General features: G+C 38.9%; 1 protein-coding gene across 4 annotated transcripts in view; it reads right to left on the bottom strand.

Annotated features, from left to right (window-relative positions):
- Positions 1-24,143, bottom strand: part of PTPRZ1 (protein tyrosine phosphatase receptor type Z1) — a 192,512-nt gene extending 168,369 nt beyond the window's left edge. For 2 of the 4 annotated variants that reach the window (XM_015134780.3, XM_015134781.3), the window contains exon 1: positions 23,743-24,143. In XM_015134780.3, the coding sequence (XP_014990266.3) occupies positions 23,743-23,800 (58 nt within the window). In that variant the 5' untranslated portion in view covers positions 23,801-24,143. 4 annotated transcript variants of the gene reach the window in all.
- Between the last annotated feature and the right edge of the window lie 928 nt (positions 24,144-25,071).

Raw genomic sequence — 25,071 nt, 5'->3', positions numbered from 1 at the left:
CCTGACCTCGTGATCCATCTGCCTCGGCCTCCCAAAGTGCTGGGATTACAGGCATGAGCCACTGCATCCGGCCCCCATATTTCTTAAAAGCCTACAATTCAATAATCTATCTCCCAAAAAAGAGGAATAAGTACAATTATCCTACACTCACAACACTTAAAGAGGGTAGGGGAAACAGGACTAGAAGAGAACAGAGGGGAAAGACAGGTCATAGCTATTTTTCTCATTAGGATCACAGCCAGACTTTTAGCCCAATGCCTGTTTTTATAGGCTCCAAAAACCAGGGGTACATCCTCTGTTTTAGAAGAGAAAGGAATAATACCCCTTTAAAGCATTTGGATATCAAAATAGCTAAAGATTGTTAAACAAAACATATAAACAATTTATGCAAATAAAAGTCTTCAGAGGACACATTTTCCTTCTGTCTTCTATTCTAAGAGAGGGATTACCATTTTAAAAATTAAGGTGATACTCTCAAGCAAGAACTAACTATGATGACATTTAGGGTGTCTTTCACTTTTAAAGTCTATCCACTTCCATAGTTATAAATCCCAAAATTATCTAAAAGTTTATATATGACAAAGACGATGAACATAATACACCTTCCCCCAAATCCGATAAAGTCTATCAACATCCAAGGAAATGGTCAGGGGGAATCTAAACCACATATCCTTAAGACAAAGAGTTCTAATAATCTATAAGCAAAAGAGGAATTATTGAATGGAATAAAAGGCAATTTAGGACTGGGCGTGGTGGATCATACCTGTAATGCCAACATTTTGGAAGGCCCAAGTGGGCAGACTGTTTGATCTCAGGAGTTTGAGATGAGCCTGGGCAACATGGAAAAATCCTGTCTCTACAAAAAATACAAAAATGAGCCGGGAATGGAGGTGTGTTCCCGTAGTTCCAGCTAAACGGGAGGCTGAGGTGGGAGGATCGCTTGAGCCCAGAAGGTGGAGGTTGTAGTGAGCCAAGATTATGCCACTGCACTCCAGCCTGAGTGACAGAGCCAGATCCCATCTCAAATCATAAAAAAAGGCAACTTAAATAAAAGATTTGTAAAAAAAATCAATTCACAAAAGAAATGGAAACCATAAAATACCAATGTAAACGTTTAGCCATATTATCGATCAAATAAATGTCAACTAATGTATTAGTTGGTGGTGTATTAGAGTGGTGTTTCTGTTCTTTTGGTATGTTAAGCATTTAATGCTGGGAAGGGTTTTGGCAAAGGGGTCCTTCCACATACCGCTGACAGAAGCATCAACTGGCACCTGCTTTTCAGAGTGTAGTTTGACAATCTGAATCAACAGTCTTAGAAATATGCCTAACTTTATGGCAGAACTTTTCCTTCTAAAAATTTTTTCTAAAAAATAATTAGATAGTAGGAGTTAAGAAGTTGGAATTCAGACATAGATCTGAGTCTCATGTCAACCATTTACTAGCCCTGTGCACACGATCGGGTTGTTCAACACTTTCTCATTTAACCTATTCTAAGTCTAGATTCCTCAGTCATATCCCTGAATGAGGATAAAGAAGTGTAGCTACCTAATAATATCATTATATTTAGTTGAAAAACTATATACAAGATAATTAAAATACTATCTGGAACCCTATAAACACTTAGGAAATCTTGGCTATCATTAAGAAGTTGTTGTTACAGGGAAACCAATATAAGAATATTCATGAATGTATTGTGAATAACAGAAAAAAAAACCTGTCAAAACATAATTTATTGAAATGCTAGTTTGACAGTGACTGCTAATTGCTCCCCAATAACCATTTCCCCCTTTTCCTACAGTCACAAATTGGTTTTTTTTGTTGTTGTTTTTTGTTTTTTGTTTTTTTGAGACGGAGTCTCGCTCTGTCACCCAGGCTGGAGTGCAGTGGCGCAATCTCGGCTCACTGAAAGCTCTGCCTCCCAGGTTTATGCCATTCTCCTGCCTCAGCCTCCCAAGTAGCTGGGACTACAGGCGCCCACCACCACGCCCGGCTAGTTTTTTGTATTTTTAGTAGAGACGGGGTTTCACCGTGTTAGCCAGGATGGTCTCGATCTCCTGACCTCGTGATCCGCCCGCCTCGGCCTCCCAAAGTGCTGGGATTACAGGCTTGAGCCACTGTGCCCGGCCAGTCACAAACTGTTTAGCTGAGCACCTGGCCATCCAGAATAAATGCTAAATTTTCCAGTCTTCTTTATGGACTTGTGGCTAAGTTCTGGCAAAGTGAAGAGTGCAATTTCTGCATTGTATCTGTAAAGGGAATACACAGGCTTTGCCATTTCCCCATTTCTCCATTTCACTTGACAGAATACTGATAGGATTGTGAACTAACCAGGAAATATGGAAAAGAGTAATACTTCTAAGACAGTGGAACAAGATAAAAGAACCTTGGATGTCAACACCACGGTGCAAACCATCTTGACTACATTGTAAAAGAGAGGCCTACCAGTCTGGACTGACAAGGAAAAGAAGAGAAACAAACCTATTCTTGTTTGAACCACACAGTCATTTGGGGGTTTTTGGGCATGCAATCAAACTATATTCTAACTGATACAGCAACTAAAAATGATGTTCAATGACATGACAACGTTTCAGTATATTTTAGATTCAAAAGGCAGATCATGAAGCCATTTGTATAGGGCAATCATTGTTAAAAATGTGCACCTTTCTCTTCCTCTCTCTCCCCCTCCGTCCTTATTTCCTCTCTGTGTGTATGTATGTTCATGTAGAAAAATGCGAGGAAAGAAGTTAAATAAAATGTTAAAAACTTGTATCTCTGGGCCGGGCATGGTGGCTCACGCCTGTAATCCCAGCACTTTGGGAGGCCGAGGCAGATGGATCACGAGGTCAGGAAATCGAGACCATCCTGGCTAACACGGTGAAACCCCGTCTCTACTAAAAATACAAAAAAATTAGCCGGGTGTGGTGGCGGGCGCCTATAGTCCCAGCTGCTGGGGAGGCTGAGGCAGGAGAATTGCGTGAACCTGGGAGGCGGAGCTTGCAGTGAGCCGAGAGCGCGCCACTGCACTCCAGCCTGGGTGACAGAGCAAGACTCCGTCTCAAAAAAAAAAAAAAAATTTGTATCTATGATGGAATTGTGTGTAAATTTTATTTTTATATATTTTATGTTATTTCTGAATATTTGCAATGATTGTGTATAATTTTCTAATCATGAAGATATTTTTCAAAAAAACAAAGATACCCACTACCATGCAGAAAAAGACATATATGGTTGAAAAGCTAGCATATTTCTAAGTTCTGATATGTTATCTTTATTTTCAGGTAAATTCCAATTGCCTTATTATGGAGAATTGATCATTTTCTTAAGAGTCACTGCAAGACATTTATATAAACATTAAATATATATGTGTATATATATGATGCTTGAAGAACTCTAAGATATATCAGGCAGAATGACTTTGCCCTTTAAATGGTGAAAGTGAAAAGTCAAATTGAATACTTGTGAGTAATCTTGTTAAATATTAAAGATTCAAATATATAATTTTTAATATATTTAATTATTTTGATGATGGAGAGAAAATTAAAACACTCTTATGGTCTAATACGTCAACTAATCAGAATTCTGTCTCTTCCTTTTACCAGGCAGGTACTAAGTTTTGAAGATTTCCTATCCCACCACCCCACCTCCTCCTGCAGCCATTAAATATACCAGTTCTGGCATAAAAGAAGTGGCCTTGAGGTGGAACCTTCCATTCTTTTCTCAGTAACACTAAATGCCATAACATAGAAAAGCAGAGACCATATGTTTTGTAAGAAAAAAGGTTGTAACCAAATAATTTTATTTGCATCCAGGTTGTCTTGCACATGTGAAGAAGAAAAAGACATAACATATATGTCTTACACAGAAAACAAGTTATCTCACAACACTTTAAACAATTACTTCAAGGAACAGCCCAACCCCAAATGCTAAAATTATGTTATAAAGCAACAAACTATAAGCTCTAAGACATAAAAAATAATACAAATAATTTTTGTTAGGCTAGCTGCTGTATGAATATCCAAAGAAAATGTAAAAATCAAAAACACTTAAGCACATTCTGTATTTAAAATAACAAATTTGGCCGGGTGCAGTGGCTCACGCCTGTAATCCCAGCACTCTGGGAGGCCGAGGTGGGTAGATTGCCTGAGGTCAGGAGTTCGAGACCAGCCTGACCAATACGGTGAAACCCCGTCTCTACTAAAAATTACAAAATTAGCCGGGTGTAGTGGTGCATGCCTGCAATCCCAGCTACTCGGGAGGCTGAAGCAGGAGAATCGCTTGAACCCGGGAGGCAGAGGTTGCAGTGAGCCAAGATTGTGCCATTGCACTCCAGCCTGGAAAACAAGAGCAAAACTCTGTCTCAAAAAAAAAAAAAAAAAAAAAAAAACCCACAAATTTGTATTCACAATACTAAGTGACAGTGACGGAGAAGTTAGAGGGAGCTGGAAGAAGGCGGCTGGTGGTAGGTGGTAATGCATTTCTTCTCTGCTGTAGTGCACGACTCAAAAAACAGTTTCACTTTTGACAATGACAGAAAAAAAAATCTTAAGGCATTTTACTAGTTAATGTCTAGAATAATTAAAAATGTGACCTAGAAATGATAAATGCAAAGACTAGACAATGCAAAAAGCAAAAACCGGAGAGTATGTAACACAATTAGTATGGATAGATACGAAAAATCAAACAAGATGAAGGAAGAATGCTGAAAAAGTATACTAAGATTTCAGACAAGGTCAAAAAATGTGATTATGTGATTATATGATGTTTTCAAGGTTCATTTAGCATTAATAAAAAGTTACATAAAATGTCAAAAATAAAATTACAATGCAAGTTATATATGGCAATACAAACTAAAAAAAGAAGCAGTGATACCAGCCAAAATAGGATTCAAGCAAAATCAAACTCAAAAAAAAAAAAGAGGTTGTTTTATTCAACAAATATTTACTAAGCACCTATCATATACCAGGCATCATGCTAGGGGCTGGGGCTACATGGTGGACGAACACAAAAACCTTCACAGGGCTTACATTCCAATGGGAAGAGGTAGAGAATAAAATAATTTAGGAAAATGCATGAGTGATAAGAACTAAGGAGAAAAATAAAGAGGGGAAGACAGAGGACATCTGAGAAGAGAGGTAGTTACAATATCACTGTAGTGTGTCCAGGAAAGTCCTCAATGAAAAAGTATCATTGAACAAAAACCAAAGGAGGTGAGGAAGTGGATCATAAATAACTATAAAAGAAAGGCATTCCAAATTGAGAGAATAGCAACAGCAAAGGCCTTGCAAAGTATGTGCCTTGGTGATCTAGAAAGGCTAGGAGGACAGTGAGGCCAAAAGAGGGGCGTGAGGGGAGAGTGGTGTGGGAGGTCACTGAAGAAGTAACAGGAGAGCTAAGCATGGTGGCATGATGGCTCAAGTTTGTAATCCCAGAACTTTGGGAGGCTGAGGCAGGAGGCTCACTTGAGTCCAGGAAATCAAAACTAGCCCAGGCAACATAGATAAATTCCATCTCTACGATAAATTAAAAAACAAAAAAAGCCAGGCGTGGTAGCACACGACTGTAGTCTCAGTTACTCGGAAGGCTGAGGTAGGAGGATTGCTCCACCTTAGAAGGTCAGGGCTACAGTGAGCTCTGATCATACCACTGCACTCCAGCTTTGTTGACAGAGGGAGACCTGTCTCTAAATAATAATAAAATAATTTGTTTAAAAAATAAAAAGAGAAATAATAGGAGGCCAGAGCATTTGGGGCTTGATGGACACTTCATGAGTAGAGATTTTGGATTTTATTCTGAGTTAAACAAGAAATTGGAGAGTGACATGATCTGACTTACATTTGAACAAAATCACCCTGGCTGATTTGTGTCGCCAAGTAGGGAGACCAGCTAAGGAAGCCAATGAAATAACCCAAGGCATGATGCAGACTTGGATAGGTGGTAGCAGTGAATGGAGATCATGAGAAAAGGTAACCCAGGAGCAATACTGACATTTGCAATGGAAGATTATGTGTAGGCTGTAAGAGAGATGGAAGAATTACAAGTGGCTCCAAGGTTTTTGTCCTAAACAACTGATTGCAGTTGTTATTTATTGGGATAAAGAAGACAGAGGAAATAGGAGTTGGGATGGGATGAAGATCAGGAGATCAAGTTTGAACATGTCAAGTTTGAGAAGTGTGTTACATATCTAAATGGATAGTTGAATATATGACCCTGGAGTTCAGATACAACTTCTGGTCTAGAAAGACAAATTTGGGAGTTATCAATGTAGAGAATACAGGGATGAGATAGACATGCAAATATTGCAGGCATAAAACAGAAGTAGCCCAAGGAAGAACTCTAAGGACTATAATGTTTAGAAGTTGGGGGGATGAGAAGGAACTAGAAAAAGAGATTGAGGAAGCCAGTGGAGTACAATGTATGTGGCTAGTGAGATGGCAGGAAAGACAAGTATGGCATCCTGGAAGTCAGGTGAACAAAGCATCTCCGGAATGACACAATGATAACAATCAAAAGCTCTTGGTAGGTCCATAAAGTGAGGACCAAGAACATTGACTATTGGACATACCAACATCAGAGACACTGGTGAGACTGATAAGGGTTTTTGTTTGTTTGTTTGTTTTTGGCAGAACCCCAAAAAAGCAGAACCCTGTTTAAAGTGAGTTCAGGAGCAAAGGACAGGAGAGAAAATAGATAGTGACTACAGAAAACTCTTCCCAAAAGTTTAGCAGGTAATGGAAGGGGAGAAAGGCGGCAGAAGTCAAGAGAGGAGTTTTTGGTTTTTGTTTTATTTTTCTCTAATGGTAGGAATAACAGCATGTTAAGAAACACCCATTATTTTAACCACATTTGCTGATTATCATATGCTAAGCTAGTAATTGGAAATAAAACACCAATGCTTCAATTATGAATGGATATAACGCACAAAAATTGAATTTTATAACTGAAGATGTGACAGTCAGCTGTAAACATTCACACAAAACCTTGCTTCAGGATGGCAGGAAGTCCTTCTAAAGTAATTAACGGTACCTTTGTCTACATTCTCTTGTATTTTACAGCCCTTTCTGCTTTTGCACAGAAGATAATTCCTTATCAAAAACTTCAGAAGCCAATGTAAATTTATCCTAATACATAGACTAAACATAGTTTTATGACTAATACTGCTTCCAAAGGACCATAACTACAATGGCTACATTTTGTGCAAGACTTCTCATACTGAAATGTTTGACTCAGGCCTCATTTTAAAAACTTTTTGTAAAAAATAAAGACTTTTGAAAGTGGGATGAAAGTATTCATTCTTAAAAATTAATTTTAAACCTATCTAATTCCTTTCTGTGCTCATAATTTTAAAACTTCAATAATTTAATTTATTCCCTATATAATTGTGTTTTAAAACCTGATTTATCCAAATTAAGTTCCACAGGAGCCTTAATCATTGCTTATAGCTATTTGCCAATTCTTCATTAGATCAAATACTGTCACTTTTAGCTATTATGTAATACAATAATAGCTTTTAAACTTTTCATAACGTGGCTAATATTCTATCAAACATCACTATTTCAATAAGTAGTCTGTTTTTTTGTGTCTCTTAATTAACATCTGAGCACTGTAATTACTTCCCTCAGATGTGCTGTTTTCTCTTAATTACGTATTTCTTAAATTATAACGATTACAATTTGTCCTGGCATACTGAAACAAACATTTCAAAATAATTTCTTAAATCGCCTATTATTCAATAGTAGTCAAATTCACCCTAAGTTAAAAGTAATGGCTATTCTTTCAATGTAAGCGATTACATATTTTGGCGGATCCATTATCCTAACTCTAATTCTGATAGGGATGAGTGTTTTCTGAATTGGATTTTCCTATTGTTTTTCACAGAACTGGGCAGTTACAGAAGTTTGTGTAAATCATTTCCATTTGTCTATTAGTCTCGTAACTATTTCAGTCATCTTTTATTGAACACAACACTACCTTTGATAGTATTCCCCTAAACATTTGCCCCATCTTGATAGACTTTTTTCTTTTTTTAGCAATCTGTTTTTTTCACAGCCCCTTACTGTTTTACATGTCTTACTGGGAACTCTTCACCTATACTCTAAACAATGTCAGCAGCCCAAAGAAGAGAAACTGATTCTTGACACAAAATATATGGTCTCAGAAGGTCATTCAAAACCCACCAAGCAGGGCAAGGCATAACTCTAATATTCCTACATTTTTTAAGACTTTGAAGCATCAAAAAATACTGTTTCTTGTTTCTCAGGAAAATACCTTTTCCTCTACAAATCTTTTATGCTGCTCAAAAATTTTAAAGCATTCGATCCATGATAAAATGCTGACAATACAGCTATTGACAGCAACAGGTAACCAGTGGCTGTAAAATATACAGTGCTTTCTCCAAGCTTGAATCAAACAGGATCTCACATATCTCAGATCTTGTTCTTGGTCGAAAGGGATAAAAGGAACTGAGAGAAATGCTCTTGGCTGGCACTAGCTGGGGTGTTGGAGGGATGAAGAGGTGTTAGCGAGAGGGATCCGGTATCTTTTTGTTTCTTTAAAACCCCGGCTTGACAGGAAACATAGGGGAAACTTACCCATAGAAATGGTGCATCCGCTGTGCAGGCCAAAAAGTAGATTCTCCCACCACTACTTAGAATAAAGAAACTTATAGTTCTCTTTCTCTCGTGTTTCTGGCCACAGTCATCTTTCTTCCCTTCTTCTGCATTCACTATTGTACTCTATTCCAATCACTTAATTTTCTTTCTCAAAACTCTGAATGCCATGAGTAAAAGCCCTTAGGAAGTTGTCCATGATTGTGTGCCAATTCAGTTCAAAATCTATATAGACTCTTGGACCTGTTAAAACGAGAATGTGATTTGATTGACCTACTTTCTCTTTACCTTTTAAAAAAAAAAAAAAATAAGAGGGATTGAGTGAATTTGAGGGTGAACTGAATTCTAATTCCAAATGCTGCAAATGTGACCTTGAGTTGCTTACTCTGCCAAATGGGGGTACAGAATTAGTTGAGGTGGTAGCAGCATTTAACATTTGACTGGGCAGAAATTATTGTATTTTCTATTTTTCAAGTTATTGCAGTTGGAGTAATTTCACCCACTCACTTATGCCACAAATATTTACTGAGCACCTACTATATGAGCAATAAGTCTTTAGAGCCCAGTGGCTATATCCCATGAGGAGACCAGACTCCTTGAAGATACAGTCATAGAAACAACAGACACGCGATGTGAGTGCTGTGCCATCATGGATGGGATGATGTTTCCCTTCTTGTGGAATGGGACAATGATGTGTTAGAGAAAGTTCCACAGACAAAGTAAAAGACAACAGGAATGCATGGGGCCAAAATCCACCACAAGAAGAGGAAAGACTGAGCCAAAGGGAAGGAGCACACATGTGGAGATTCAACTAAAGCTGGACAGGTAGCCTGAGTTCAGGTTTTGAAGCACTTTGCATGCCCTGGTAAGAGTATCACATGACATCAAAACTCAAAAGAACCTATAGGTCCTTTCCCCTGATGAGTAGAAAAAACACAAAATTTTGTTCATTATTTTCTCAAAGTTTTCCATGGATGGGGACCCTGGCACACCTGTATTGTGTTGTTATTAAAGTCAATTGTAGAATTGCTTTCTGAGAAATACAGAAACACATTATGTAAAAGGAAAGTCCTAAGAATCCAGTTCCTTAAATCATTTCAATAGTCATTGCTATAAACTTGCAAAAAGTCTCTTAACATTGGACTTAAGCAATAATTTATGTCAAGTAAGTAATAACTATAAAGTGTTTATTGAAAAGTATACATCTAGGCAAGAAAGTAGGCTGGTGAAGATTTCCTACTTTGATAGTAGATGGGTTTGTCACTATTTTTATGGCTCTGTGTGTGTGTGCACGCATGCGCGCGAGTGTTACATTTAATAGAGTGGAATGTTTCAGCTGTGTTTTTGATGAACTAACATATGTGTTTGGGACTTTTAAGTGAATGAACAAGAACATATACAATTTGCAAAAAACTTTTCATTCTTTATTACCGAATACCAGATAAAGACCCAGTGAGGATTAATCAGTAGGAACTTAAACTTCAGTCTACAAATCCTAAGTAGGATTATATGTGCACATATTAGTATTTTCTCACTGAAACTGCATAGTCTGGCATATTGGATTGTAACAGACTGCAATAATCAAGCATAATTACTTCCACACAAAAAAGTCTATATCAATCTTTTCTTGATGACCTATTTTCAGTGCGTTTTCCCCAGTAGCTCAATCACCCAAACGCATCTCCAGCAAACTGTGTACTACAATCTCAAAGCCTCACATTTTAAAACCCAGCACTCCCCATGTATTTAAGAGTGAGAACTCACTGCATAAAGATACACTTTCTCTGCCAGTAGAAGACCCAACCTATGTTACCATAAAAGGGTTTACATGCCATTATCATTAGTAGAGAGACTATTGGGCTGAATAGTTGATCTTTGCTTGCCTGAATGCCATCAAGTCTAATACAACTTAGTCTCTTATCATATTTGTAAAGATTGTAAGTGTTTTTCCCCCTCCAAATTGACAGATGCTATAGAATTCTAATTTTAAAATGTGAAGTAAAAGAGGATGTCTTGAAAAGCTCCTTCCAAATAGGGAAGTGAAATACTTTCTTATGGGCATTTTGCCATTTGGGGGGTGGGGAGGGGTTGGTATAACATTTTGAATAATTTATTGAGAAACATGGAAGCATCTTGTGTTTTCTTGATTTCTTATGCCAAGAATACTGAATAGTTAAAAGTAATGAGAAGTTAGGAGAAAATAAGTTGGACTCACAGATAAGACAGAAGCATCATTGGTTACTTTCTTGTGGGATGGATGGTGCCCAGATGTGCTGTAATTTAATGGATTTAATGGCAACATACACTAGCCACTCTTGGCTAATTAAATGTGATTTCACTCTTTGTGCTTCTTTCACAGGGATCCATTTTTCAGACAGCATTGCATTTTCGTTCAAAATTCTCCAGAGTGACCAAGAATCATATGTATCCTAAATCATTCTTGGCAATTTTGGCACCAAGAGTCTACCTTTGTTGCAAAATAGCAGCTGCCACCATCAAAAATTAAGGCTCAAGTTGGGATAGACTTAACTGTGGAAATTATGTGACATTTTTCTAGTGGTAGGTGTTGAACAGAACATACAAGACGAGTGTTTTAACATTCACATTTTGCTTATATCTTTTCCTACTTACCCAATTATTTCGAACGCGATAAAGTGGAATGCTGAGGAACCCTAAATGCATTTTAGAGTAGAGACAAAAACCAACAAACATTCATATTCAAGCTTCTCCTTAAGTAAATAATCTAAAATGAGTAATACAGAGTTATTTTTACGTTTCTTGAATGCAGCAAAAATGAAGGGGAGGGGCACAAAGGAGGCTCGTAATACTGAATGCAACTGCAAATGGTCCATCCATGTTCAAAAGGAAGAAGTGCTGCTCATATGCTCAGAGACTTTTTAAAAAATGAATTCATGTCTTTATTTTGTCTTTCCTTTTTCTGACTTTCACTGACTTAAAATCTCATCCAAATAGTCTAGCGTTTACATTATTATTCTCTTTTCTAGTATGCTCCCACCAGGGTACGATTCATATCTGTAACCAGATTAACTCTGCAAAGACAAAAACAATTCATTTAGAAAGACCAAGGACAGTGTGGAGCACACAGAAAACATTCAACAAACATGTGCTGAACTGAGTTTCACTGCTCTAACTGGACCCAAATCCTTTGGAGAGGGCCGACAGTGTATTCAGGTCACAGGAAGAAGCAGCATTCTTTCTGTCCTTTCTTTATGTTGGAGGCAGGAAAATGTCAGGCTCAAAATATCCCGGATATATGCTACAATTAAACATAATAATGTTTCCAAAGAATATAATCTTTTAACATTCAAAATAAAGCAGTATCAGTTTTTAGCAGCAGGAAAAAAATGCATATACATGAAATATACACATGCATTTGTGTACATACATACATTTATGTATATGCATTTTTATGTCCTTATTTAGGTGTGCATATAGATGCATATATGCACATATACATCTATATTTCCATATAACATACTTATATAAATGTATTTATATATATAAACCATTACATGTCATTTCCCCACCTGAAAGCCACCAAAGGAAACTTTACAGCAAGCAAACATTTCTATTGAAAATCGATTCAGTCATACTTTTAAAATAGACAAAAGTTTGGCATTCAACTTGTACACACATGTCTATGTTTTTTCATTACATAAGGAAAAAATATGCTTATATTTCAGTCTTGAAAACTGCCGCCTTCTCTCTTTCCTAAACTTAATGACTGATTAATTTACCAATTCATGTATCTTAATGTATCTCAAGAGACATTAAGACAAACAATTCTATTGTATTTTTCATGAATTGAAGAAAAAACTGGCCAGGCGCAGTGGCTCATGCCTGTAATCCAGCACTTTGGGAGGCCAAGGAGGGCAGATCACCTGAGGTTGGGAGTTAGAGGCCATCCTGATCAATATGGAGAAACTCCATCTCTATTAAAAATACAAAATTAGCTGGGCATGGTGGTGCATACCTGTAATCCCAAATACTTGGGAGGCTGAGGCAGAAGAATCACTTGAACCCAGGAGGCGGAGGTTGCAGTGAGCCGAGATTGCGCCATTGCACTCCAGCCTGGGCAACAAGAGTGAAACTCCGTCTCAAAAACAACAACAAAAAATTGCTAAAGTCAATTTTTAAACAAATTCTGAGAAGTCTATTCAATGCGTTATTTTCCATTATACTATTTTTATATAAAATACAAGCTGTAAGCAATTTACAAAGATGCTAGTTTATGGACATAAATATGACAGCCTTCAAGTAATCTGAACTTGTGGTTAAGAAAGCCTGTGTACTGGCAGAGTGCTGGCTGAAATGTCACAATAGTACATGTGTTCACTGTAAAAAGGACAAATACAAGGGTTTGAAAGGTGAATGAAGTAAGTAGTTTTGATATTGGCACTTGATAAGATTAACCTAAAATTATAAATATGCTCAAATCCATCCTTTAAAAAATGTTTCCTTGTTTTAGTTAAGTTGTGACTTTAATCTCTAAAAAAAATAATCATTTTAAGCAGCACTATTTCCTCTTATTGCTACTCAAGGCACTGAGTTAAGCCGTTCAGAGAAAATGTCTAGAGTCAATTCCTGTCTTGTCTTAACAAATTTAGAGTTTCACCATTCAATAGACAAGCAGATTTCAGGCAACCATCCTCTATTTCCCTCTCTTCTTTCTTCCCTCCAAGTCATCAACTTCTGTAGAATTATATGTATTTGCTGCCTTCTTGTTTCCTTCCTGGATATTTCTCTGATTCTATGTGTTCCATGCGACATCTTCACTTTCCCAGAGAAGACACTCCCTTAAGGATCACCAGTGACTCACTCCAGAGAGTGGCACAATGTCCTACCAATTATACCAATTACATTCATATCAAGTGAGATAATGTATCTGAAAGTGCTTGTTAAACATTAAAGAATTCTATAAAGAGAATGTTATTATCATACCGCAAATGACCCATAAATTTCCACTGTGACTGCCGCCGTGTAAGAGGCTTTTTTTTTTTTTTTTTTGTGACAGAGTCTCGCTCTGTCACCCAGGCTGGAGTGCAGTGGTGCAGTCTTGGGTCACTGCAAGCTCCGCCTCCCGGGTTCACGCCATTCTCCTGCCTCAGCCTCCCAAGTAGCTGGGACTACAGGCACCGGCCACCACGCCCGGCTAATTTTTTGTATTTTTAGTAGAGACGGGGTTTCACCGTGTTAGCCAGGATGATCTCGATCTCAAGACCTCGTGACCCACCGCCTCGGCCTCCCAAAGTGCTGGGATTACAGGCGTGAGCCACCCCGCCTGGCCGTAAGAGGCTTTTAACCAAGCTTCCTGATTTCCTGTCTCCCTCAGCTTTAATCCACCCTATGCTCTGATACCTGAGTTATCTCCCAAAAATAAAGAGATCTATTCCATTCATTTCACTGCTCAAAACCCTTTAATTTCCCATTGTATAATGAATAGATTTCAAACTCAGAACTCTTCAATTGGCCATTGTAAATCCTACCTACCATTTGAGATCTTTTACTGTTATACTCCTCTCCCTACTGTTCCCTCCCTCCAATTACTACATTCTCACTTTCAGTCCATGTTTCTCTGCATGCCAACCTTAATGCCTCTGATGCCCTCTGCTCCCACGGTGACCCCTGAAGCTCTATGCATTTATCCTGAATGGTCTATATCCAACCCAGTCTCCTACTAGAAACTTTCCAAGAGGTGAATTTAAGACTAAATATATCTCCACACAACTCACACTCTCATATGCCAGAAACTCCATCATGTATGAGACTTACTTATGTATACATCTTTCTATCTTGTAAAAGTTCAGCTGGCCATGAGAAGAATAGTCTCTCTGGAGGAATACTTATCCCAAGGAAGATGCTCAATAATGATTTATTAAATTAATTGTACTTGTGTCATCATTAATAAGTATATTAAAGCAGTTATTTAAAACACCTAGAAAAGTTCATCGTTAATTTTTAAATGGAGTTGTTGGTGCTTTTTAAATAGAATAAAAAGAAATAGCCTAGACCTGGCCGGGCGCGGTGGCTCAAGCCTGTAATCCCAGCACTTTGGGAGGCCGAGACGGGCGGATCACGAGGTCAGGAGTTCGAGACCATCCTGGCTAACACGGTGAAACCCCGTCTCTACTAAAAAATACAAAAAAACTAGCCGGGCGAGGTGGCGGGCGCCTGTAGTCCTGGCTACTCGGGAGGCTGAGGCAGGAGAATGGCGTAAAAACCCGGGAGGCAGAGCTTGCAGTGAGCTGAGATCCGGCCACTGCACTCCAGCCTGGGCGACACAGTGAGACTCCGTCTCAAAAAAAAAAAAAAAAAAAAAAAAAAGAAATAGCCTAGACCTGATTAATAATTTCACAAAAAACACAAATTGCTAAAATGAAAAAGCAACAGCTAAATGTTAATATCTATTTCATAACAGTAAACAAAAAGCCAAGTTCTAACAAATTATGTATGGAGAAAGAAAATAAATAATGGAGAACGAGAATATGTATCATTGATGAAATGAATGATATTATGTGCCTGTGTCTGGATAAAGGTCACTTGGAGTCCCCATCTCAGAAGTTGGTTCATTTATCCTCCTACCTGCTGATAGACTTGAATCTTTGGACCCACTCCAAGACTGCCTGGCCTCTTGAAGTTTCCCTGGCTTTCAAAGACCATGAGGTCACCCACCACAGAGCATACTCCTCCTTCTAGGGTTACTCTGAAATTGAAACTGCCTTAAGAAGAGAGAGAGACGGGAAAATTTCCAGGACCTTTGTCTTGTGGCAGTAGTTTTGTTTTAGGCCAGCATAAAACCTGCCAGTATCTCCACCTTAAGAAAAATGAACTAAAATTAGTAGTGTCATGAAGTTGGCCTAGATTTGTGGTTTTAGTCCCAGGCTGTGCTCTATAATCACCTGGAGAGTTTTAAGAAAATGTCCATGTCTGGGCTCAGCACCCATACATTTTGAAGTACTTGATTTGATGCCTAGGCATCAGTATGATTTAAAAGTCTCCCAGGTGCGTAGTCAGCTTGGGCTGCTATAACAAAATACCATTTACTGGGTGGTTAACATAACAGACATTTATTTCTCACAGATCTGGAGGCTGGGAAGTTTAAGACCAAAAGGCCAGCAGATTTGACTTGTGGCGAGGGCTCTCTTTCTGGATTGCAGATGGCTGCCTTCTTGCTGTGTCTTTACATGGTGGATAGAGAGAGGACTCTGGTCTCTTTCTCTTCTTATGCAGGCACTAAACCCATCCATGACAGCTTCACCCTCATGACCTAATTACCCTGCAAAGGTCCTATCCCCAAATATGATCACATTGGTAGGTTAGGGCTTCAACATGAATTTTGGAGGGGACACAAACATTCAGTCCATAACACTAAGTAAGTTCAAAAAACGCAGCCAGGATTGAGAATTATCAACCTAGATAAATGGTTGTCAGCGTTTTTGTGCACTAAAACACGCATGACAATAATATCCCACATGCTCCTCAAGGATATCCTTATGCTCCTTTGGGCAGATCATGATTTTACACAACTCTGTGTGGCAGCTGAGACAACACCACCTTGACGTATCCTATTCAAGAAAATGTGTCAGAATGCAAGTGGGTAAAAATTTAATAATAGAAATAATTTTTAATCTGATAACAAAATGAATAAAAACCATTAGAAAATCTAGAAACTTCCTTATATCTGGCCAGCATGTTTTAAGCATGTAATCAAGACTCTGGTTATTACCATGATCTCTGCTTAAAGGAGTAATTTTAAAAATCAATATTTTATTTTATTCCTACTCAAGGTACTGAGTTAATCAGTTCAGAGAAAAGAGCTCATAGTGAGACCCATCCTTAGGTAAATACATTAGAGCTTTAGGATTCAAGAAATAAGCAGTTCAGACAGTGACAGTGAAAAAGTAGAAAATTTATCCAGTAAGTGCTAAAGAGGAAGGCAGAAAAAGAGGGTACAATGCTTCTCCAACAGCAGGAAGATATCTATATTCTCATCATAATTATGAATATTCTAACAGAAAATCCTTCTTTCTTACTAATGAATAAATTATTTCCAAATACCCAAGTACTATATTTCCAAGGAAACTTGTAAAAAAAACTATCCCCCGTTAGTGTACACATAAATTGACTTGTACTTATTGAATAAGACCAAAAAGTTCACATTAACCAGTACCCAGAATAACTGAGTTTACTTTAATATCTGTGGGCAAATATCAGAAGGGGGGAAAAAAAGACAACCAGCCCATTTTACCACACTGGAATATTTAGGCAGAAACATCTGTCAACTCATACTTTAAAAATGATGTTAACTGCAAAGACCCCCAAATGATATTAACAAGGTAAAAATATTTTTAACTAATGGTTTCAAATAGCATTAATCTCTTCCCTATCAAACTTTTCATCAAGTGCTGAGCAAACTTAAGTTTATTTAATTATCTTAAACTCATGCCAAAAGAAAGTGAAGCTGAAGAGGAAATAGCAACAAAAAAAGAAAAAGAAAAGGAGGGATAAATGAATGAAGGATAAAAGCAGGAAGAGAGGGAAGAAAAGAGGAAAGAGGAAGGGAGGAAAAATAGAAGGAAGGAAGGAAAGAAAAAAAGGAAGGGAGGAAGGGAGGTTAGAAGAAAATAAAGCAAATATCCTAACAAAAGATCATCTCCTTTTTTTCTGCTTTTGACTCCTATGAAGATTTTTAACTGATCCCATGCCCCATTCCATTTGAATTCAACTCAGTTCAAGTATTTGCTATGTGCAGAGTTAAACTTGTGCAGCACATCACCTCTAGGATTAATGATAAAACTATTGACAAACTCCAAAAGCACATACAGCCCCATGATGAAACTGCACTGCCCATCATTTGCCTGGTTTTCAAAACTGTTTTGTGCCACTATCTCTTATGGTCTTCTTGACTAGAGGAGACTTAAACCAATATGATAGCTTTTGGCTGACTGAAAATACAGTGTTGATGGGCTCAAGATACTTTATTTCTCATTACTGACCACCGAGCGTCCCCCATTGCCCTCTCCTCCCCAACACCAGAGCAGCACAGGAGTATGCACTTAGACACATATAAAGTGGCACACTAGCTGACTTGATGTTCTGGTCGCCTGGGATGTATCCAAAACTCATTGGTGCCAACTCATCTAGAATTAAAAGCTCACTCAAGACTGCTTCTGTAAGTACACATTCAGTATCAATCACAGGAGCTTTATTTTCCATGTACAGATAGTGTTTGGATCTATGTGATGCTTCTACAGGCACTAATCACATTCATGACAGCTCCAGCCTCATAGAGGATGCTTATATGCTTATGTGTATTTCTGGGAGAATCAATGAAAGTGAAGTTTGCATACCAAAAGTGACATTAAAGATGGACAGGTCAAGGTGAATACTGGCCTTACTCCCAGACTGAGATCATAATCAAAAGAGGGAAAGACCAGTGAAAATTGGCCAGTCTCAACAACAAACAACTATTTTTTTTTCTAAGAAGCTTCATGGTACAATCTTTCTATAACCTTATACATTAAAGATTTATTGGCACCTACTGTAAGTGCTAAGTTCAAGAATGCAATGTTGTTGAAGTTTTCATTGAATTCTTCAATGAATGAATTTAACAATGAATGAACGACAAATGTAAGAATGGATTCTTTACCCCCAAATAATGTAGTCGAGTTGAGGAGACAGATAAATTGAAAAACAATACAGTGGATACCAGAACAAATTTTAGAAAATGTGCTATGGGAGCAGAGCACTCACTCCCGAACCAGCAGTTAATCTCTTCTGTTCAACCTCAGTCCATAAAGGCCACAAAATGGCCACTGAACTCTTTTCACCTATTGCTGCTCTACCAAAGGCCCTATCACGTTTCTGGATGTTTGCAGGCTAACACAATACAAACCATAAATAACTCACATGCATGAACACTTCAAACAATTTTAATGACTTTAGAAATTTTTCTAGTTGAGTTGATGACTCCTCATGAGTTCTATCAATCATTATTTTACCAGCGTTTTTTTGTTGTTGCTCCAAAACAACACTGTCCAGATGGAGATGTTCCATGTCTGCACTGTCCCATGTGGTGGCCACGAGCCACACAGACTACTGAGCACTTGAAATGTGGATAGTGTGATTAGGGAACGGAATTGTTTTATTCTAATAAATTTTAAATTACATAGCTACATCTGCCTAGTGGCTATGGTATTAAACAGGACATTTCTAAAATGTAAGTGTTTTAAGATTGTGCTATATGATACTTTTTCTTTCTTTTAATTTCTATACATTATGCTATACATGTCTCTGACAAATTGCAAACACAGAGAAAAATTGGTTTCCTTTTGTAACCTGAAGTTCCTTCTAGGAATGAATCTCAATAAGACAGTAAAAGTTGAAACACAGTTAAATATATATATACACACACACACACAAAAACACATAAACATATATATACACTTTTATGTATATGCATATATATACATTTATATATATGTATGTATACACACATATATCTCTCTCTTGTTTAAACTGGCTCTGACTTTTACCACTGGAATTCTCAATGGAGCAGGAAGCATTTTAAAATATCTGAGAGTTACCATATTCAACACATTAAGAGATATTTGGAAAAGACTTATTTTCAACTAGTTGTGAATAGAAAAAGTATATTTAAAACAAGATTTAAAGAAAGTTTTCATTGTGGGATTGAATCAGATTAGCTGAGCTGTGAGCATCATGAGTTTTTAAGTCTCTCTGTATGTTGATGCATGGCTGGATTATTAGTGCCTAGCATGGTGCCTTGCAGATGTCAGGCAATTAGTGAACATCTAGAGAATGAGTAGTTAAAGTAGCATGGCTGGAATGATTCTGTATCTGGAGCCATATGCATGTGTGAAAACTTTCAAGATGGTAAAAATGTAAATTATGCCGTAATTTTCAAAAAAGGACAAAAAAGTACTACAAGAGTACATGGGCAAAATCACGAAAGGGATCCTCAGGAAAGCAAATGGCACTGTAAAATGTACCATCACATCACATGTAAGCAAGCTAGTGAATGCCAAACAGCAAACTGATCCTGGGAATGAAAAGAGGAAATGCCTCAGGCTCTGGAGTGGGAAGGAATACACAGGCTGAATCAGGATGTGTGATGTTAGGCAAGTTACCTGAGTTCTCTGTGCTGGGTTCCCTCATTTGTAAAAGGTGTAAGATGAAAACACCAATATCAAAGGGTTTTGAGGAGAATGAAATGAGAAAATGTACATAAAATGCACAGTGCTGAAACTGCACCTAGTAGACACTTGAGTAGATGGTAACTGAAAATGAAACACAGGCTCGTTTTCTTAATTATGCCTTCCTTTGAGATCTTCTGGTCCTGACTGAGGGGGTTCCATTTCCATGCAACAGTCTAACGGTCAGCAAATGGGTGGTCAAGCAAAGTCTCTCATATTAGACAGTACTCAAATCTTTTCGGAGTTAAAGGTAATGAGAAAACGCAGCTCATGCTTCCAGAAAAACCTGAATTTTTGCCAGAAGCAAAATTCCCACAACATAAAATTTTAAGCAAGATCTTAATTCTCTAGTGCAGACATGAGAGTAGAAATGAATTCATCAATGAAATGATTTCTCCTGGCAAACACCCCTGACTGGAAGCAACCACAGTATATGTAAAAAGGAGAGAAATGAAATAAAGAAAATTCCAACTCTGCAATCAAAAGGAATTAATTTTCTGAATAGAGACTAGTTATTATTTGGGCAAAAGGCATGAATATTTTTTATATGTGTTTACAATTTGTTTTCAGAGGATAAACACACCAAACTGAGAGTCACAACATACCGAATTTCACGGACTCTAAAACCAGCATAAATTAAGAAGTTAATTCTTGCGGTGGCGGAGTTGGGTATAATTTGTTGTTAATATGGCTCTTAAAGCAGTAAGACATGACTAAAAAGTTCAGAATCTGATTCATTACATATTTAATAGTAATATTTAAACATTTGAACTTAGTGTACCTTGCAGCACTATAATTCACTGAATTCAAAGATCCTGAATTCTCTCATTAATTGGAAGAAATTATTTCTTAAAAGCTCTTAAAATATCTACCTCTCCTCTATGACTCATAGTTAAGCCTCCTTACAGGAAAGCCACTGTGGTTTTTCCGATAAGATATACCTGTTCAGTGGGTCAACAAAAATTTGTTTTGATTCATATATTCTGATAAGTTTTTTGTCTAGAAAGTTATTTGAAAGAAGCAGTTGGTCTATTAGGCCCAGTTCAAAACATCAGGACATTTTAGATACAAAATGATCTGATCTGATCACTAAGACCTTCTTAATTGCTAATAATCAATATCTTAGTGAACTCTATAACTTGTTCCTGGATAAATGTTAAGAATGGCAGCCTAATGTTCAAATTGTATTGAGCTGTCCTCCTGTACAGCAAGCCTCAGTCAGTTGACAGACCCTTACTGAGCATTTATTACATGTGTAATACCTCATTGGCTCCAAGAACACTGAAGATGAGGGGTAAACGCATCCACAAACACTGAAGTAGATGCTGAGTGAAAAATTATTGAAATGGAGCCTTTTCATTTGAAGATAATCTGCCTCACTTTTTCAAAACATACTGCTCCAAGATCAAGATATTTATGTTACTTGACGTTGCCAATGTCTCCAGGTCAGCCTGTTGGCAACTACATAAAAGGCCAACTTTGTTAAAATGGTGAGGAATACAAAAGTAATCACCTTCCAGTCTCAACAAAAGTCATTTTGAGTTCCAATGCAAGCTTACATTCAGTAGCATTACATAAGCTTGTGATAGTCTTTAAAAGTTAAATTCTTTACACTTAAATTTTACATCACCAAAGACGTAAAGAAAATACCAAGAAACTGAAAACTATACAACCAAAAACAGGCTACAAATAATGCTTTACAGAGAAAAACCTTTGCAAATGGGGTTTATTTAGTATATTGACATAATGGAATATTAGCCACAAAAAGGAATGAAGTACTGATACATGCTATAACATCGATGAAACTGAAAACATTATGCCAAGTGAACAAAGATAGACAGAAAAGGCCACAAGTTGCATAATTCTATTTATACAAAATGTCCATGATAGGCAAATTTATAGAGACAGAAAGTAGGCCGGGCGCGGTGGCTCAAGCCTGTAATCCCAGCACTTTGGGAGGCCGAGACGGGTGGATCACTAGGTCAGGAGATCGAGACCATCCTGGCTAACACGGTGAAACCCCGTCTCTACTAAAAAATACAAAAAACTAGCCGGGCGAGGTGGCGGGCGCCTGTAGTCCCAGCTACTCAGGAGGCTGAGACAGGAGAATGGCCCGAACCCGGGAGGCGGAGCTTGCAGTGAGCTGAGATCCGGCCACTACACTCCAGCCTGGGCGACAGAGCGAGACTCCGTCTCAAAAAAAAAAAAAAAAGAGACAGAAAGTAGATTAGTAGTTGCTAAGAGCTGGGGTCATGGAGAATGGGGAATGGCTGCTAATGAACATGGGGTTTCTTTTTGGGGTTATGAAAACATTCTGTAATTAGATAGTGGTGATGGCTGCACAACTTCACAAATATACTAAAAACTACTGGACCATTTTAAAAAGATGACTTGTATAATGTGTGAATTTTATTTTATTTTTCCAAAAGGATCCACAACATGCTCTGGGCATGTGGTTTTGAAGACATACAAAGCAATACTCTCTGGTTTATTTCCTTGCTACTGTGATATTTACTTAAATAATTTAAGTACTAAGAGGACCTGGCTTCATTGTTAAAATAGATCTATAACAGAAATGTGAATTCAACAGGTGTGTGTTTGATGACCACAGTACTTTTTAAAAATGTCTTCCCCTCTCCAGAACTCACTATAAGGTTTTAGAATCATCGGGGACCAGAGATTCCTCTGCATGTTTCATGTGTCAACTGTGCATCACACCACCACTGAGCACTTTCATAAAGCCTTTGAAATTTAAATTCTGTCCGTGTGGGGGGGTCTATGGGCATTATCACCATATTTGCAATGTAATTCTCATTTATTAGAACTTAAAAATGATTTCTGTCTGTAAAGGTTACTGTGCCAAGAGCAGCACCATCTATTGGATGAAAATGTACACTTAATATCTACTCTATTACGAACCATCTAAAATTTAAAAATTGGGAGCCTCTGAAAAGAATTAAATATGTGTACGTGCAAAGCGAAGCACAACACTTTGTAACTTTCAGGTTAATGCGTAAACCAATTATATTCCATCGCGATGGAAAATCATGAAGGAAAAAAAGCATTTATTTAATAAAATGCAAAAGTCCAATCTTGCACTTCTCGAAAATCACTGGAAAACTTGAGTCTGCATCGCAGGTAAAGGAAATGCTTAAACTGACTATTTGAGAATGCAATTTCGGTTTTAAATGTAACCTGGATGGTGTGGATGAAAAATGAAATCTATGAATAAGTGTATTAACCTGCAGCTCTCCTCTGACTTTGTCAGCACTGGCAAAACCTAGAGATTTTGATTGAACTTTTTCTTTTTTTTTTTTTAAGTAATTGCCCAGACTTGAATATGACTAAATTGAAAGTAATAAAAAACCCTGAAAACTCAGGTTGGTGCTTGTTCCTGTTACTACCTTTCAGATGTGTGTGTGTGTCTGCAATTCACATCAGACACGTGTACTTTTCATTTAAGCCCATCGTACCTGTAGCATAAAAATGAACAGCAAAAAAGACAGTACAGTACGCAGCCCCGCACCACAGTTGTATTTCTGGTCATTTATTTATCTTCGTATGTATATCTAAAAGGCTATTTCTACACTTTGCAAAAGAGGAGAGAAGAACGGTGGCGGCAAGGATCTGAGTAGCCCCAGCTCTGTCTCCTGGGGTCCGGGGCACGAATGCCGGCGGGCGGATGGAAGGGGCGAGGGCGAGGGGCGGGGAGGGGGCGCGCAAATCCCACGCAGCTGCCTGCACCGCGCGGCCGCCCGCTCCGTGGGAGCCCAGTGGCGGTCCCTTTTTCCCCCTGGCTAGATGGCGGCGGCGGCAAGTCGCGGACACGCTGAAATACCCCCACCTGCATCCCACCGATCCCAGAGCTGAAACCCCACCGAGCTCTTCTCACTCACCCAGGCGGCAAACACAGAGGAGCTGAATGCAAGCGAGGAAGCGCTTTAGGATTCGCATTTCCAGACGGTCTGCGGCCCCTCGCCGTGCGGCTCTTCTGCTTCTCAGAGTAGAGAGGGAGGGGGCGCGAAGGAAATGTTCTTTCTTTTTTTTTTTTTTTCAAATCCTCCAGTATATAGATCGAAGTGAGATCGTGCGTGCGTGTGTGTGTTGCGTGTGTGTGTGTGTTTTGAATGTGGTGTGTGTGTGTGAGAGAGAGAGACAGCGAGAGACAGCGAGAGACGGCGAGAGGAATAATCTGGAGAAAGCCGCGCGGTGGTGGGGCCCGGGGCCGCTAGCCTAGGCGCATGTCAGCCGGCGTGCGGGACTTCGCCTCCTTCGCCGGCTGCTGCGGCCGCGGTCTGAGCGCTCCGAGCGCAGCGAAGCCTGAGTGCCGGGTGCGCGCTCCAGCCGGGCTGTGCGCGCCGCGGCTCCTGGCGGGGGCGGGGGCGCAGGATCGCGCTGCTGGGAGCGTGCCGCGGACCCGGGGTCGCGCGGAGGGCGGGGGGACGCGGCTGCAGCTCTGGCCCGGGATCCCAGGGTAGCAATTCACACCCGGACAATCTTCCCCCTGTCCGCTGCCAGTGGTTTCGCTGCCCTGGAGTTAGAGGGATCCGCTGGGGTTTCCAGTGTTCGTAGAACATTGGAACTCCTTCATCACTTTGGAAGGGAAGGGAAGGGAAGGCCGAACCCCCATTGTCCCGCACAGCCAGAGGTTGACCTTTGAGTTTCACCTCTAGAAGTGTTTTTCATTTTATTGTTCTCTGCAGATGCTTAAGTGGGTCCAATCAGAATGTGGTGGAGGTGCCTGGGTACGTTGTTTCCCTCCCTTTTTTTCTTTCCATTTTCCTAATAAAGTAGTAGACCCCATTGCCTTTGGGAGAGTTGACTCCAAAAAATCTGCAGCCCTGATTGTGACCAGTCTGACCCTATCCTTTCCCTAAACCCCAACGAAACTGCCCTGCTGGGCACAGCTGTTTGGGGAACTTTCAACACGGGCGGTGGTCCTGCCAAACCGAACCACACAAGTGCCTCCTCACACACGGGAAGATTTTTTATTACTTGATTGAAGGGTACGCAAAAAATATATATAATACATACCTTCTGCTGCCTTAGAGCTGGAAATGTCACTCTCGTGTGCTCGTTTCTTCAGTGGTGTTCAGAACTAGACTGTGAGCGCCTTGATGGCAGGGAGTTTGCCTTTATTACTATAACCCCAGATCCTAGCACAATGGCCTTAAAAAAAAAAATCAATAGGTGTTCCCTGAATGTTCGTTGAATTAATTTGAAGC

The sequence above is a fragment of the Macaca mulatta genome, chromosome 3, assembly GCF_049350105.2.
Source record: "Macaca mulatta isolate MMU2019108-1 chromosome 3, T2T-MMU8v2.0, whole genome shotgun sequence".
Lineage (NCBI taxonomy): Eukaryota > Metazoa > Chordata > Mammalia > Primates > Cercopithecidae > Macaca > Macaca mulatta.
This window is presented reverse-complemented; position numbering and strand designations above follow the sequence as displayed.